Here is a 17196-nt window from a genome sequence, read left to right as displayed (position 1 = left end):
AACTACTACAAACAAGTGATGCTTGCATGTACACATCACAACTTATAGTTGTGAATGGCATACAACTTAAAGTAATGATTAGTGATTCCCCCCTCCCCTAATGCAACATGTTGTATGAATATATAAAACATCATCTACTTTACTTATGTCACTCTCCTCAATTGCTTGAGTTATGCATTTGTGACGAAGGTTGGGTGGTCAAGGCTTGTGGTAGTCAAATTTCTCCAAATCATTTTTGAAGTTGATCACATTAGATGTGTAGGACAATACTCTGACATAATGTGGTCACCTTTATCCTAGAGGGCTCTTAAAAATCTCAAATGAGAAGGGCCATCATGTCGGTGCATCCATGTAAGTATGATGTGACTCGACCCAACAAGGCAAGTATAACGTTATGCAATGTTAATCTTGATATGGCAACATGATTTCCTCCCTAGAATTGAATCGTCACGTGTTTCACATTTATGATTGAAAATGGGAAGAACTTATTGTTAGAAACAGACTAGGACTAATCAATGGCTAAGCATTTGGTGGCGAGGTTCAACTTTTAGCATAAGCTTGAAACCTAGACAAAATATAGCAATGTCCTCACTCACACACAACGCATTAGCAAAAAACTTGCGCTAACATTCATTGCTTAGATGAAAACCAAATGCTTGTCTTTACAACATTTGGCATCGTGGTTCCTCAAACATTAAGGGCTAGATTTATAAGACCGACCTTGGTGTTATGATTCCCTACACATCGGAGGACAACGATTTTGCGTGCAAGGGTTATGGGTGTTGCAACTAGGGGACCATGGTTACTTCCTTGCTTTCCCAAGTAGTATGCAGAAGTTTGATCTTGTTCAACACTATTGGATGCTATAACTTTCCAAACTCCATTATACATTGTTAGGTATGTCAAAGCTTAACTTGATAATGTTAAAGGTGTTTAACACGAAGAAGAAGTCAATATTCACCTTGGTATTAACAAAAAGATGCCCAAAGGCTACAAAGAATCCATATAATAAAATATATTGGGTTCAATCAACATGTGTAGTAGCGGAAGCCCTCGTGCAGTGTCCTTCCACGACGGGGGGCGGAAAAAGCCATCTTGGTGGAGCATATCTTGATAATGTTAAATGTTTGGGGAAAACATGATCCCTAATTCCATTACACATGGTTAAACATAAAAAAAACGTAATCTATATAAGCTCAATAATGTTGAGCATTGTATGGAACCGTAATCTTCTAACTTAGGTATGTCGAGCCTCACATGTAGGAGCTCAACAATGTGAATGTTTGTGAGCATGCAAAACTTCAGATGTAGAATCTCAATAACATTTAACATTGTATAAAATCATACACCGAGTCAAGATGGGTTATAGGTAGTTACACAAAGCCTTGCTTGCTAAAGCACATTACTGAGTATACAGAGCCTCGCATATGTCAAATATTGTATAGAACTATATTGCCCTACACCTTATTGTGCTAGTGTAGGTATGCAAAACTTTGTAAGTACAACATTGACAACAAGAAACATTGTATGGAACCGTTCTCCCCAAAATGACTATATCTAGCTAATATGCAAAACCTTGACAAGAAAATCTCAAGTTTATACTAAAAAATGTTGACATTTCGTGGAAAAATGTCCAAAACTTTGTGTGATTAATATACTCCTTAAATACAATCAGAAGTGTTTTGTCTTTCAATCTCCTTCATCCCACACATGAATATACATGTCAAATAACGAATGAAAGAAAGAACTATTGATATAAACACAAACACAAGTATAATAGACTATTATACCTACTAACAATATGTTGGGCTAATGCTAATGATATATGAATAATAATGGGAACTACATCCATAAATGAATGATATTCTAGAATACAAAAGTAAATGTAGTCGATCAATGCAATGGTGAATAGTAGATCATGATACACAGGTTGATTCATGGCTATGAATCAACATTAAACTTTGGAGTGTAATAATATTGCAAGTTTATTATTATTTGATGGCATTAAATAGTTGTTGAGTGTATGAAATTATACGATCATTGTTTCCTAGACGTAAGAATACAAATCTCTAGTATGATATATTACTATAGTTTTAGTGTTTGGAAGTCACTTGATAAACGAAGTGACAATATATGAAAGGCTTCAAATTATCAAGGTAAAAGGATAATGCGTAAGAACCATGCAATCTCTTATGTTGTACGACTTATTAGATAAGGTAGCGTTTTATGAATTAGAAAAGTCAAATCCATAGAAGTTCAAATCTTCATGGAAGGACTTCCAAAGATCGAAGAGACCACAACCCTAGTTTCAAGAATGATTGGGTTGAACATAGTCCTAAACATCTTTGTGTTTAATAGCCTAATAACATTCTAAAGCTCGCGACATGAATGGTTTCTCAAAATACTTAAATGATCTATCACATTTGATGGCTTTTGTTCTTGCTCAGAAAACTCCTTCCACAAATGCAAGGTGGCTAAAAACCGGCAAATGGTTAGGTTTTATTGCACACTATGCATCTTATCTTGAATCTCGAGACATGTCTTCATTAGATCCCAAACAAACCGAGACCCATCTATCGGGAAGAAGCAGAATGGCCGTGGTGGAGCCCGAGCCCAACTGGCCAACTTACTGGTCTTGCGGACATGATGACCCCAACCAATGGCAACACAAGGTTCAAACTTCAAAGTTCATATAATAAACGCAAAACTTATTATTGTTGCATATTATGCCACCCAATATGAAACGAATGAATTATGTATTTTTGGTTCTTGTTACCATTCTTCCATCGTTCACAACAATACCAAAATAAGACTCAGATCGATACCTCCTCGGGTTATCGAGGTTTCTCTGCGCATCCTCTCCCAAACGGACGGATCTGAAACCCTAAGTCTTCGAATTTAGTGATAATGTCTTACGCCTATCTCTTCAAATACATTATCATCGGAGATACAGGTAAATATTCTTTCAAATCTCTCTCTCTCTCTCTCTCTCTCTCTCTCTCTCTCTCTCTCTCTGTATATATATATATATATATAGCCACGTCAATTATATATATATATTCATTCATTTTTTTTACTTGTAATTTCTCCATCTTGTTTTATTCATTGATCTGTTTCTTCTACCATAACTATGTATGCTTTCCCTTTGTATATGAATTTTCTTTTATATTTTTATTCAAAACCTCTCTCTCTTGCTTACCATGGTTACACTGTATACAATTACACGTGGCTGCTTTGTTCTGTGTTTTTTGACTTGTTAGTTTTTTGCTTCATCCAGGAGTTGGGAAATCATGCCTTTTGCTTCAGTTCACGGATAAACGCTTTCAACCTGTACATGATCTGACCATAGGTGTGGAATTTGGTGCTCGTATGATCACAATTGATAATAAACCGATCAAGCTTCAGATTTGGGATACGGTAAGAGTGTCATATGTTCTCATTTTCTTTTCTGCTTGATTTTTTGGGTTTAATGATCTTGAATTTGCATTATTGTGTACGTTTCTGTAGAGAAATATTCAATGTTGCATTGCTGATACGTGTTTGTAGAAATGTATGTAGAGAAATATGCATTGCTGATGTGTGCTTCTAGAAATGGGCGTGGATCACTTGCATCATTGTGTACATTTCTGTAGAGAAATATGCAATCTTGCATTGATGATATGTGGTTGTAGAAGCGTAGGTAGTCTTGCATTGATGATATGTGGTTGCATTGATGATATGTAATCTTACATTGTTTCATATGTGATTGGATCCCATATTACTAGTGAGCATGACTGTTTAGATCTTCTTAGGGGATTTTTATTTCTTGGATTTTTCTTGGATGATCACACTGTTTTACATGTGCTGATTCACACAACTCATAGTACGAGTGATGTTGAATGTTTCCTAGTCTTCTGATGAAATGGTTTTTTTTTTCTCATCCTTATTGAAGTGGATGAATGCATTGCTATACATGTTTGAGTTAGAAGATATGCAATCTCATATTGCAAGTTATGTCGGATGTTAAAATCCTCACGGTATTATTCCATCTGATTGTAATTGAGATGGAAGATTGCATTATCATTTGCCCTTGTAGAAGATTACAATCTCATTTTCCATGGGAACCTTATGGTGTTGGAATTTGCACATGCGTAATTTTGATAAGGAGTCAATCATAAAGGTAAGTATACACCCATCAGCATCTACATAACTTTGTTCATGCAAGTGTGGATAATAGCGGTCTTTTAAAGTAGACCTAAGGTAATAAAAATAGCTAGTTGCTCCATTTGTGTTTTTCTGATCTTAATGGGTTGGATGATTGCATATTATGGGCAACAATATGATATTACTAGTGATTTTGAATATTAAAATCTTCTGATCATAATGTTATGTGATAAAGATAGGATTTAATGATGCTAGAGATAGTTTTCTCTATTCTTTGAGTAATTACTTCCTCGACGTACACTTGTGTACACATCTTGGAAAAGTAAAAAAGATAAGCATGTAAATATATTTGATAAGAGTAATTATATAAGAGAAATAACAGAGGTTAATGAAAGAATTCTAGATCATTGTTCAATTTGAGGGAGATAGAGAGAGGAGGCTGGAATTGGCATTGGTTACAAATATGGGCGATTTCATGTTATCCATACTGAAACTGAAGTCAGTTGATATTGCACACTTATCATTGAACTTAGAGAGAGAGATATAAAAAAGAAATATGAATTTGGCCTATGGTAAAAATCATATTTACAAATATCGGGGAATTTAAGTTATCCATTTGAAATAAAAATAAAAACTCTAGTTTGGCAAAAGATCCATGATAATGGTCTTAATGCACAAGGTGTCTCCCAAGATGGTTTTACAAATATGAAGTGCATAACTACTATGAATGTGGTTAGTGGTATGGAGGGGACATGGTGTCTCATGTTGGTTGGGGTTGTGGAGTGAATCTATGTGGAAGTTCACCAACATGTTCAATAATGGTCTCCATGATTTGGTGCTGGTAAGAGGACTAGGTAAATGCATTTTAAAGGTACTAGGAGGATATATCAAGGGTTTTTACACACTAGGGGTTTTTGTAATTGCGTGCTGTTTCTCCAATAGATGATAAGAAGTGGCTATTTGATTGAAACAGGAATTTGTGAGATAGGATAAAACTTTTGGTTAAAAAGGGCTAATGCAAGTTATTAAAGGACAAGCTTGTACGATAGGACTTGGAGCCAATGAGAGTTATTGAAGAGAGGTCATTGTTGTAGAGGAAATAGTTTGCAAGGTCAAGGATAAAAGTGACTAGTTGGGGTGTGAAAAAAAAGGTAATCGAGAGATGAAGACTCTGAAAAGTGGATATGATATAGTAGAGGGAGACAATGTAAAGTAAACATGATGCAAGATGTAGGGAAGGAAGTAATCAAGAGATTCACGGAAGGGATAATGAATTGTGGAGATGTGGGTGTGTTTATTATTGGCGAGGATAGATAGATATTTTTAGCGTCCATAGAGAGGCCAATATTGACCCATAGGACCTAAGTACAAAAGTTATCTTGATGTGCGTCTCCTTCCTAAGAAGGGATATTCATACTTTGAAGCACCAAGCCTCAATGTGTGAATAAGGCATACACATATGAGCTCAACCTTCTAGGTGTTCTCTTTAGTATGATACTCAAGTCATCACCCCCTCGTAAAATATCATCATAGCTTTCACGAATTGCATTATATGCAGATCATGTTAAAATCAAGTGATATTCATCCTCCACTAGCCATTCCTTGCATACCTTACATGCCTTTATATTTGCCTGATTTTGATTCCATAATGCAACTTCAATATGTGAACATAGTTCATAATTGTATGTTATTTGTTGAACACAATTAATGCATTCTTTTGTTCTTCTTAAAAATGTAGGCTGGACAAGAATCATTTAGGTCTATTACAAGATCTTACTACCGAGGTGCTGCTGGGGCATTACTTGTCTATGATATTACAAGGTAAAGTTTCTTTTTGATGTTTGAAGATTAATTTGGAAAGGCAACTTTAAGTTTATTTTAATTCTTTTAAAAGCACACAGACGGGAGACTTTCAATCATCTGGCAAGCTGGTTGGAGGATGCTCGCAACCATGCTAATTCAAATATGACCATAATGCTTATTGGAAACAAATGTGACCTTGCACATAGACGAGCTGTGAGTACTGAAGAAGGTGAACAATTCGCAAAAGAAAATGGTCTTGTTTTCATGGAAACTTCAGCAAAGACAGCTCAAAATGTTGAAGAGGTATGATTCTTTCCTGGCTGAATTTTTGTTTGGACAAAAACCAGCTTTCCTTGTTTTTAGTGTTCACATTTGAATTGGCTTGCTGCCCTTAATATTGAATTGTCCTTTAGTTATGTGGTTCTATGCAAGTCTCATTGGAAGAGAATTGCAATGTATATGAATTTCCATCACATGTAGTGCATATAGTTGGCATTTATCTGGGATCTGGTATCAATTGTAATGAAGTGAATGCCTCATTTTGCCATGGCCTCTCCCTGTCTTCTTGGATGTGTCCAAAGTGCTGGATTGCAGTTCTTAGTTACGCCATTCTCCCGCCTTTGGTGCATGTCCCTAATAAGGAGGATGGTTCATCCCACTATGGCCTCTTCCATTTTTCTAGTTGTGTCTGAATTACTCTATTGCAGTTTCAAACTGCAATATGGTGTTTTCTGATTCTGCTGTCACAGGAGACGTGAATCCCCATTTGAACACTTGTGATCGATTGATCCAACCATCTCTTTAAACTTTTCATCTCGCCTTTCCTTTGGACTCGTATGATCCTCAGCATAAATTATTTTGTTTTGCCGACTTCCATCTTCATATACTTGTCGTTGAAGAAGTTAGGAGGCCACCTAACTCTCGTGGAAATCTCTCTTCTTGAGGAAGTCCATTCTTCCCACCTCGTTCATGTCAAGTCTAGTGGTGTCCTTTCTTGCTCTCCATCATGCTTTGGTGAAGGGGGATGTTTCTTCCTTGTATGCAGGCTTGGTACAATGTATCTTTCTTGCTTGGGCATATCATTTAGTGCCTTGGAGTTGCATATTGAGTCACCTTATGTGCCTCATCCACTCTTATTTGAATGATTGTCTCTATAGGAGAGGGAGATGGAGATGGAGAGGAAGAGAGATGAAATAGTAACATGCTCAGAAGGCCAGCATGCCATGGGATCACCAACAGTTACAAAGTACTCTCCCAAGTCATGTAGGTGGGGGATTGTCCTGTTCTTCTGTGCGCGACCAATTAGGACTTGTTGTTTAGGTCTTTGATGAAGCACACATGAGTATTAACTGAGGCCAGGTTCTTTGAAATAGTAAGAACATAGAAGATATCTTGATGCACTTCTGATGTTCACCATTGTTACTGAATGAGACATCCCCAATGTGGCTACTTGGGTGCATGTTGGCATCACTTGGGTTCATATTGTCAAGCCACTTAGGTGTCCACAATTTGTGAAACCATTCACTGTGGCTTCTCATATGGTTGGATATGCCTGAGTTGTCAAACTACATGTTGTTCAGCTCAGTAGTGCTTGCAATTATCCCTATTTTTGCTTGTGATTGCCAACCTTTGGTAGGTACCATGCTTTTTCTTGTAACAATCTGCATCGATATGGCTGGACATGGTGCATTAACAACATTCTGGTTTGTTTTGGCAGTTTGGTCTACCATTGAAGCTCCCTCTTCTTCCCAAGCTTCTTCTTTTGCTCCTTTTTCATGCCAAGGTTTGGAAGCTGCATTTTGCAGGTTCAATTCTCCGCTGTTGATTCGTTAGTCCTCTTATCTTCTTCCTTTACTGACCACTGTCCGAGTGAGAGTGGAGTTTGGTTCTGTCCTGGTCAGGAGTTCTTGGAAGCTAATACAAGCTTGTAGGAAGCACTGAAAGGCATGTTGATGTCCTCATATGCGATGTGTACCAAAGTGACAACTCTCCTTCTGCTCAACATTTGGCCAACCCCCAGTTTCTATTTTCAATCTGTGACCATGTGCGCATCTGTGTGATGACATGTCTCCCTATCTTCATTGTGGGTGTTTGGATGTGAGCTTAGAAATTGGCCTGCCATTCCTTGTGATCGTCCCAAGATTGAGTGTTAATGCGGCTGCAGTACTCAATCTTAGATCTATATTGGGGGCTGTAGTCCATTTTGTTTATTTTCTCCTGTCCCTTACTTTTCGTCTGCATGCATATTTAGTTATTCTTTGGTATGCTTGGATCCAGCTGGATGAAAGAAACTTGCTTTCTTGGTTTTCCTGTGGCACAGGCATTTATTAAGACTGCTGGAAAGATTTACCAAAAGATTGAAGAGGGAATTTTTGATGTGTCAAATGAGGTAAAATTTTGATGTGGAGATATTATGCGTTGCACATATGGGTTTCAATGTCTTACAAACCTCCTTTCTTTGTAGTCACATGGAATCAAGGTTGGTTATGGGGGTAGTGCAAGGACAGGAGCAACAGGAAGGGATGCCCAAGCATCTCAAAGTGGTGGTTGCTGCAGTTGAGAAGATCAAAATTTATGAGAACAACTTGTGGTCATAATTCTTGGGATACAGTTGAAGATATTCAAAAAAGTTTAAGAGCTGCTTAGGACACTATATTCTTGCATCTGTAGTTATTTTGCAAGTAAGTATTCTTGTACTTCTTCCAAGCCTCGCATAATGCTGGATGAAAGTGCTAGGTCAATTTATATGCACTCTATTATAGTATTTGGTTCTTTCTTAAATTTACTGGAGCTTGATGGACTAAATATTTTTCCTCACATTCCAGAGAAATAAGGGACAAGATGGACAAATTTAGTCTGCTGCCTTTATGTAATCAGAAGGAAAGAACGTGAGGAAAGATGGTTCCAGTATTTTTATTATTTTATACTGTTTTTATATGATGTACCAAGTAAGAGGGATAGAATGACAGAAAATGGATATAATGTGAGTATATGCATTTATGTAAACTGTATTGATTGAAGGCATACATGGCACAATTTTCTTATGCTTTGAATGCCTAATGTGTACGTGTAAACGTTTAATATTGCATGTGTACTTATCATTCTTTTGACAGTTCTGGAATCAAGACAGCACTATCAGATTTCTGTATTTTACTTATATATGTTCACGCTATGCTCTATGTGAAGTAACCACAAATTATTCTGCTGTAGAGCTTTGTACTAGTTTAATTTGTGGATTGGTGTTCATTCACTTGAGAAAAGGTGCTAACTAAATATGTTGTTCCTTTAAAAATATGTTAGCTTGAGTGGTTGATGAGGATATCCTTGTGTAAGGTTATCAGTGTTTGGTGTGTGCACGTTTGTTTATAATGACAATCCATAGAGAGATTGAGATTGTATTAACCCTCAAGTGGTTATCATGCGACATTGTTATTTATAATCACGAATTTCCAAGTGTAGAACAATCTAATGTGTTGAAAACTACTTCAAACCAGAAGAGTTATGGCAGAACAACTTTGTTTATATCAGTTGAAAATGTTCTTCCTTAATCTTTATTGAAGCTCTGTGGAGGACCAACTGGAAGTAGGTGATAATGGTTTGGATTTTTTGTATTTGTATTTGACCGTTCTCCACTTGCATGTCAGCATCTAATTAGAGATTGACATGGAAAAAGAACATGTGATGTGTTGAAAATCCAATTTCGTAGCTTCATCTTTGCAATCTGGTTATTCATGTAGTTTTCATACGTACCTAATTATGGTGTAGCTTATTTTATCCAGTTCTTTTATAGAGAGAAAGACCACGAGAGCATTGATAAATTGTTACTCATGAATCGGTATATTGAATAATTGAAGCATCTAACCAATTTTTTTGAGAGACACTCATCACACAAGAAGCCACCATAAGTACTAATAGATTGCCTGAAACATTTCAAGACTATCAACAAGCCTATGGTTTGCACTGTTCCAAAATAGCATGGCTTTGAATTAGACATGATGAGGGGCCCTCCATTGTTTCCATCACAACAGTTTATTGAAATGTTGGAAACTGAAACCATCATTGACATTTGAAGTTTAGGAATGGGACTTATGAAGAACTGATTCTGTGTAACTTTCTTGAAATGCTGCTATTGATGTTTGTTATTGAAATGCTGCTATTGATGTTTGTTAGAATGTCGAATAGACAAACTATCTGAGACATTTCCAGAGTATCAAGCCATAACAGGCTAGCTTCACATTGGCATGATGGGGAACCCTCCATTGCTTTCTTAAAATGCTGTCAAAGTTTTTGACATCTGCCAGATGTCATCAATTGTCCGAATTCCTTGCAAGAGGATCAATGTTAAGCAGCATATCATACACCCATACATCTCATCAAATAATTGTTAATTATCTTCATCAAACTCAGCTTCTTCATCTAAACTTTCCTTCATTGCAATCTCCTCATCCTGATGAACAAAAAGTCCAGGAAGTTAGCCATTATTGCCTGAGAGAAAGCTGAGTGAGATACCTTCAGAGAAACATACCACATATGCTTGGAATTCTTTTTCTTCATCGATTGCATCAAGGACAGCTTCATCCTCCAGCAAATCCTGTAGAGACTCCAGGAATTGATGATTCAAACATAGATTTTGACAAGCACTTTCTACATTATAAAACAGAATAGTAAAAGTGCTAAGATATTTACATCATCAGCAATAATCAACTCCCCTGTATCCTCATCCTGCAATGGAACCACAGTAACAACAATATCAAATAGATTGCGAATTGACATGATACACTTATTTTCACTCCTTTCACCCAGTGTAATGAATGACATCAAATTCCAAAGAAAAATAATTTGATATACAATTTTTGTTTCTACCTTATATGCTACAAACATAAGTGGGTCGAAGGGCGAGTAAACGAGATATTCAGAATCGTTCTGAAAAACACGAGATCAAACTCAGATATACCCCTGTTTAGTTCCTTGCATTCTAGTACTTTACTGATTATATATGAAGATGAACACATTCAATACCATCCTGAAGCTAGTGACTTCAACACCTTCATGTAAAGAGTGGTCACCACTTCCACCATATACTGAAACACAATCATCATAGTGTTGATTCAAATTTCACATGTACAAATATTGGCATAAAAATTGTGCAAAGAAATTCACGTAAAGAGACATCATGCGTAGCAAAACCTGTATTAACATCCATTAGATCGTTCTCTGAGTAACAAAAGCCACCTCGCAAAGTCAAGCAATAGCTGCATGTCATTGCAACAAGTTAGCAACCCTCATTCCTTGTGTCCAATTTCAATAAAAACAACTCTTCTATAACATTTTGGATATCTATTATGCAGAAAGATTTTATTTTAGAAAATAATTGATAGTATATTGAAGATGTCCCAACCCCAAAACATATCTAGTTTGCCCTCAAGACCTGAACATTTGGAAACATAGCAAAGAAAGAAATGGAAACCAAAGCATAGTCTACATAATCATCATGCGGCCCATACTACATAGTTATTTTAGAAAACATTTGAAAGCCTTCAAAACTTGGAATTCTAGATGATCAAGGAATGTTCATATATTTAAATACCACAGTTTCTCCTCTAAAAGACTCGATATATTAAGACTTAGACTAAACCTTTTCTTCAATCCAGTACAGTTCTTCTAGGAAGCGTACAAGGATAAAAGATATTTTTGTGATATTCGTAATGCTATATATTTGCGTAAGTTTATTTGTTATGACTTCTCTCTTATATGTTGAATATTTATGAAAATTCATGTTTGAATGAGAAAGTCTGTAATCCCATGGTTCATTGCAACAACATTGAGAGGATGTCAACCACATTCAGAAGATTGAGGCTTTTGGATAAAGTTCAATTTCCCCAGGGGATAGTAGATCATATACATAGTTGAGCACTTAGAAAGATACACAAACAACAAACACCTGTTGATTTGTAATTGTGAACACATTATTGGTAATTGGAAGAATGGCCTTACCTTAAACACTGTTTTAGTAAGCAAATATAAGAGTTTAAAGTTGATAATGCAAAATCATGCTTTGAAAGATATCAGCATAATTACCCGCTAAAGGTTAGATGCAGGCGCCTCTTTGCTAGTTCGTATGATGCAGTAGGAAAAATGTCCTCCAACTCCTCATCTGTAATCTGTAATATCCACAAGGATCACGAAATAATATCCATTAGATGAGAAATCATTCAGACTAATTTTTTATTATAAATCAATTGAGTTGACCATCTGATGGGAATGATACAAACCTCCTTCAGAACTTTATCTTCTCCATTGATTCTTAGTATTTGCACTGGACTGAGATAATCCATATCGTTATTAACATCAGAGAATTATCTTAGTCATTTAGCGCCAGATGACATATGGCAGGAATAATTCCACAATAGTATAAAATAATGGATTTAAGATAGACTCACGTGTCAAGAGGGCAGAGAAGAAAGCACTGTCTGGCATCGATGCTCGAGAAAACTCGTCTTATGAGGCAATCCAGAGGCAATTTGGTTGCAGGATCAACCTGCGATAAATAAAAAGGAATGGATTGTAAAAAGTAAAAATCCTGGCCAGAATCTCTAATGAAATCTGCAGTTTTCGTAGTGATAAAAACCATAATGAGAACGTTTGCAGCAACAAACCCTAATCCAGACACTTTTGCAAAGATATTTTGTGACTGAAAAATCTTAGTACAGGACCAAGAAGGTAATTTGTGAAGGTAAGCCACATCTAATAAACATGGTATTATTTAACAGTTAAACCTTGGTTCGAATAAAAATGGAATTTTGTAGCAGTAAAAACCCAATCCAAACCTTTGCATAGAGTTGAACACTGGAAGCTTGTTAGCAGTAAAAACCTAATCCAGAACCATAACAAAGTCTTTGAATGGTATTTTGTAACAGTCCATCCTTACATAGAATAGACATGGTATTTTACAGCTGTAAAAAAAACTTCATTAAAACCTTTACAGAGATTTGAACACTAGACTTTTCTTAGCAATAGACCCTAATCGGACTAATATGGCATTTTTGTGGCAGTGAAAACCCTAGCAGATCGACCATAGCATTTCGTAGCACTAAATGCCGTAATACAAAAATTGGACTTTGCCACTGTAAAAAACCTAATACAGCATAAACACAGTGAACCCGAATATAATGAAACACAATATTCTATTAAAAGTAAAAACTCTAATGCCGAGCAAACGTTGTATTTTATAACGTTAAAAAACAACCAGAACCAGAATAACCAGTAATGGAGAAGGCAAATATTGGAAAAGAGCCTACAATGGTAGTGATTCGTTTATTCGGAGGAGCCATGAGAGAGACAGTGGTGCCATCTCTATCAAGGATGAATCCTGCAGGTGGCCGAGGAAGAAGCAAAGACTCAGGATCAAACTCATATGCCTCATCATCGTCATCTTCATCAATATCATCGTCGTAGTCATCATCGTCATCTTCATCATCATCATCTTCTTCTTCTTCTTCTTCGTCTACTACTTCTTCAACATAATTTCTACTGGTTTTGCTTCCACCTCTGTATAACTGTTCTCGTTTCAAGCTCTGTTCTCTTTTTACGTTCCCACCACCGCCATACCCATAGCCAGCAGTACCTCTATCACTATTACCACTACTACGACTATTCTGGTTTCTACTGCTAACGTTCTTATTGCTACTATTCCTGTTTCGATATCGATCATCATCTCCTCCTCCTCCTTTTCCTCCTCCTCCTCCTCCTCCTCTCTGGAGATCTGCAGGTCTTTTCGAAGAAGAAGACGGCTTCGCAGTATTTTGTCGAGATGGTTGTTGCTTGGCTAATGCATTTACAACAAAGATGGTTGGTCTGCTAATGCCGATCCTGAGGGTATTTCTGCAACCAAAGACACGCAGGTAAGGGTGGAACGAAAGGGCAGAAGAAGAAGAAGAGAAGAGGGATGAAGGTGCCATGGCGGAAGCCATGTCTCTGGCTCTGTGGATCAGAGCCTTTGACTTGACACAACACATGTCATACATACATACATGCATGCATGCATGCATGCATGTGTGTATGTATATATGTATGATGTTATGATGTATGATGTTATGATGTATGATGTGTGATGTGTGATGTATGCTCGTGACTAACTGCTACCAAATATTAAAGAGGGCAAGTGAGGGAATCGCGGAGAGGGACGGTGCAGGTCACATCGCTGATGGCGCGTTCGATCTCCACCGTCCAAGATGGATAAAAAGCTGACAACGTCTGTCAGAAGGAGCCCGACTCTGCGAAAAGGAGCCCGACTCTGCCACAGGGAGCCCGACTCTGTCAAAAAGGAGCCCCGCTGTCAGACAGCCTATGCAAGAGGGAGCCCGACTCTGTCAGAAGGAGCCCCGCTGTCAGATCACATCAGTAAGAAGGAGCCCGACTCTGTCAAAAGGAGCCCGACTCTGTAGCAACAAACATCAAAAACTCCACAAAATTGTAAGTGTACAACAAATATTTGCCATGAAACTGATCATAAAATTTCTCAACAAAACCTAAAGATTCAAATAACAAGTCTTACATAAAATATTAAAATGTCAAATGTTGACAACCCTAAAATGAAATATGAATATACACGTTACATATTAAGATTATGGCTCATGTCGGGATGATTGCAAGATGCAACCACAATTTTTACAGCATGTAACATTTGAGTCCCTTGAAGTCAAGGTCAAGCCATCACAACGCAAACACCGAACCTTCTCATGGTCAACCAATGGCAATCTCCTCCTAGCCCGACTAGCACCTCTTTGTAGTTTTCCGGAGTGGGATTTGGAAGTGTTTGGGGAGCTGCCAATAAGTTCTTGCGAGATGTCTATTGTTGCACTTCTTTTGGCACCGATTTGTTGGTTGCGACTTATTGATCTACCATCTTCTTTATTGGTTGATTTTGGTGCACCAACGCGATACACCTTCTCAGCCACATCTTCCAATGTTTGTATACCTTCGACAATAGTTGCACGATCGAAGGTTCCTAACCCTTGCTCGAGACATTGAAGTGCTTTCATGACCGTTTGTATTTTGGACTTGAATGATTCAATCTCGGATATTGTGGGGTTTGTCTCCTCTACTTGCTCTACCTCTGCCTCCACTTCTATTTCTGTATTATGGTCCATTCGCATTTGGGTCGCGTGATCTATAAAAGGCAATGAGCCACATAAATGTGGCATATGCCTCTCAATAATCATTCGGATACCTAGTAAATGCTTACATTTACTCACAATGTCTTGGCAATCACAATATGAGCATTGGAGTGAGACATTATACCATAGAGTGGGAGTCGTCATGCTCAAGATTCTAAACCAATATCGGGCCTCGTCGACAATTTCAATTGTGGAAGTATTGTCGACATACCTTTCCAATATTCTCTCCGCTTCTTTAAGTCGGGACCTTTGATCCCTACAATTCGCACGGGGTGCAAACCGACCACTCTCACATATTTCTTGTCGTTGCTTGTACCACTCTATTACCGTTCCTCCTATGCAAGTGCCAGTTTCACTATCCCCGATTAAGACATGCAGAAGGTCGGTAATTGATCGGTTTATTCTTCCCCTCAAGGTAGTATACTTGATAAACTGCCAATGTCTTTCCACAATATTGGTAGTGTCAACGTGTCCATAGTTGAACATTCTACCAAACTTGGGCCAGAGTTTCCTCCACACACATGTCAAGCCACACCATCCTCCTTCTATATATTGCCAAACACCGGGCTTGTCCACATATTCTAACTTTAACTCCTCACACATTGCATTGAATGATGATTCAGTAATGCATTGCATCAGTTGGCACATTCGTTGATAAAGATGGATTCTCTCATTTGCACTTACTTTTGGCAACAAGTTGTCCACCCATGACTTTTTGGCGTGAAACTGACACAACAAAAGTCGACAATGTGTTTGGGACCGTTGCCCATTTACAACAATCCAAGATTGACGGTCTGTTGCAACCACATTAGTTATGGCATTATATGATGTCCAACATTTATCGATCACTATCGCATTTGGCCTCACCATGGGCATCCTTGCGAATATGACTCTCAAACAAGTTTCTAATGCCACTTGCTCATGGTTTGATCCCTTATCAGAACTACAAAGCATGTACCATAATGGGATCCCAATTCCCATGGCGTTGGGGGCAACTGCTGCATATAATGGTAGCCCGAATTGGTTTGTTTTAAATGTCGAGTCGATTGCCCAAGAGTTGTTTAGGGTCAACCGCTCACACATTTCCAACATCCATTGATCTTGAAGTATCAAGATAAATGGTTGTATGGGGGGAGATCCTGGTTCACCAGTCAAGTAGGGTTGAACATGAGCCACTTTCCCAAGATCTCGGAGTGCATAGGCATCTTGCATCATCAAAGCCCAATCAACCTTAGTCATGACACTCCCGATTTTTAACCTATTTGCCATGTTATGGACCTCCTTTGGTATCATAAAGAACCGATAGGTAACAAGCTCTAATGGACTAGCCTTGGACTTATGATATGCTTCCTTACGCATGCTCATTCGTGCCACATGCCTTGCACACCCAACATCAAATAGGTCATCTTTGCAACAACTTATGACATTGGGGTGTACTGGCAAATGGTACACATCCGACCTACTACATGGTACATGACCACTGTGAGGTCCATATATTGAAATGGTAAGTGTCTCAATGTCAACATCATTATTGATTCTAACATCCACATGGAATGTGCACCCACATCGGGGTGTGCACCTGTGTCGTCGAGTGGAATTAGACGCAAGTCGAGATGTCCCAGCACGATGGCAACTATACCTAGTCACACGCATACCCTTCTTGACTCCTTTCCTTAAACGTGTGTGGTACTTGGTTTGCAAATCCGTGAGCGCATCGTCTAATTGGTGGGTTTCTACCTTGATCACTTCTATGGGTAGGGTCTTGTTATATTTGGCCATGCTTGATCCCAAACCTTCTATCGAGTCGACCTTCGATACCGTTTGGCAACCACAACTTGTAATGAGTGCTTTCACGTACTCCGGTGGGATGCCATAATCACGTACATCAGTCGCATAAACTAGCTTTAACTCTTTAAGAGTCTTTGAAAACGTGTGATGGGATGTGTCACCATGTGACGCTAATACTACTTCCCTCCATTTCTCGACGTATAAGACTTGAAGATTAGGTGATGCTTTAAGGTAAATTGCACTCTCAAACCTGAGAATGAGACGACTCTTCATGCGCCTCCATGCA

General features: G+C 38.0%; 2 protein-coding genes across 4 annotated transcripts; one reads left to right on the top strand and one right to left on the bottom strand.

The window, feature by feature from the left end:
• Nucleotides 1-2794: 2794 nt before the first annotated feature.
• Nucleotides 2795-9029, top strand: LOC147848122 (ras-related protein RABB1c-like). 2 transcript variants are annotated; one of them, XR_015532082.1, is made up of 7 exons: nt 2795-2953; nt 3278-3417; nt 5882-5964; nt 6045-6249; nt 8267-8335; nt 8411-8627; nt 8772-9029. XR_015532082.1 is itself a non-coding variant. In XM_087338654.1 (6 exons), exons 1-6 carry the CDS (start codon nt 2908-2910, stop codon nt 8504-8506), a joined length of 639 nt encoding a protein of 212 aa, XP_087194780.1. In that variant the 5' UTR covers nt 2795-2907; the 3' UTR covers nt 8507-9029. The 2 variants fall into 2 exon arrangements, 1 of the variants encoding a protein (XP_087194780.1); XM_087338654.1 differs by having other exon boundaries at nt 8411-9029.
• Nucleotides 9030-10102: 1073 nt separating this feature from the next.
• Nucleotides 10103-13949, bottom strand: LOC147848121 (uncharacterized). 2 transcript variants are annotated; one of them, XM_087338657.1, is made up of 11 exons: nt 13245-13949; nt 12387-12484; nt 12219-12267; nt 12025-12107; nt 11134-11198; nt 10966-11027; nt 10810-10869; nt 10633-10668; nt 10472-10537; nt 10314-10393; nt 10103-10240 (listed from the first exon to the last, which is right to left on the bottom strand). In XM_087338657.1, the coding sequence occupies exons 1-10, from the start codon at nt 13914-13916 to the stop codon at nt 10331-10333; spliced, it is 1254 nt and encodes a 417-aa protein (XP_087194783.1). In that variant the 5' UTR covers nt 13917-13949; the 3' UTR covers nt 10103-10240; nt 10314-10330. The 2 variants fall into 2 exon arrangements, with proteins under 2 accessions (XP_087194783.1, XP_087194782.1); XM_087338656.1 differs by having other exon boundaries at nt 10103-10393.
• Nucleotides 13950-17196: the final 3247 nt, after the last annotated feature.

The sequence above is a fragment of the Azolla caroliniana genome, unplaced genomic scaffold, assembly GCF_043228905.1.
Source record: "Azolla caroliniana isolate FFs.n. ecotype wild unplaced genomic scaffold, voAzoCaro1.0.p SCAF_507, whole genome shotgun sequence".
In the NCBI taxonomy this organism is placed as follows: domain Eukaryota; kingdom Viridiplantae; phylum Streptophyta; class Polypodiopsida; order Salviniales; family Salviniaceae; genus Azolla; species Azolla caroliniana.
Note: the sequence above shows the minus strand (reverse complement) of the source record. Positions and strands in the feature narration are given on the sequence as shown.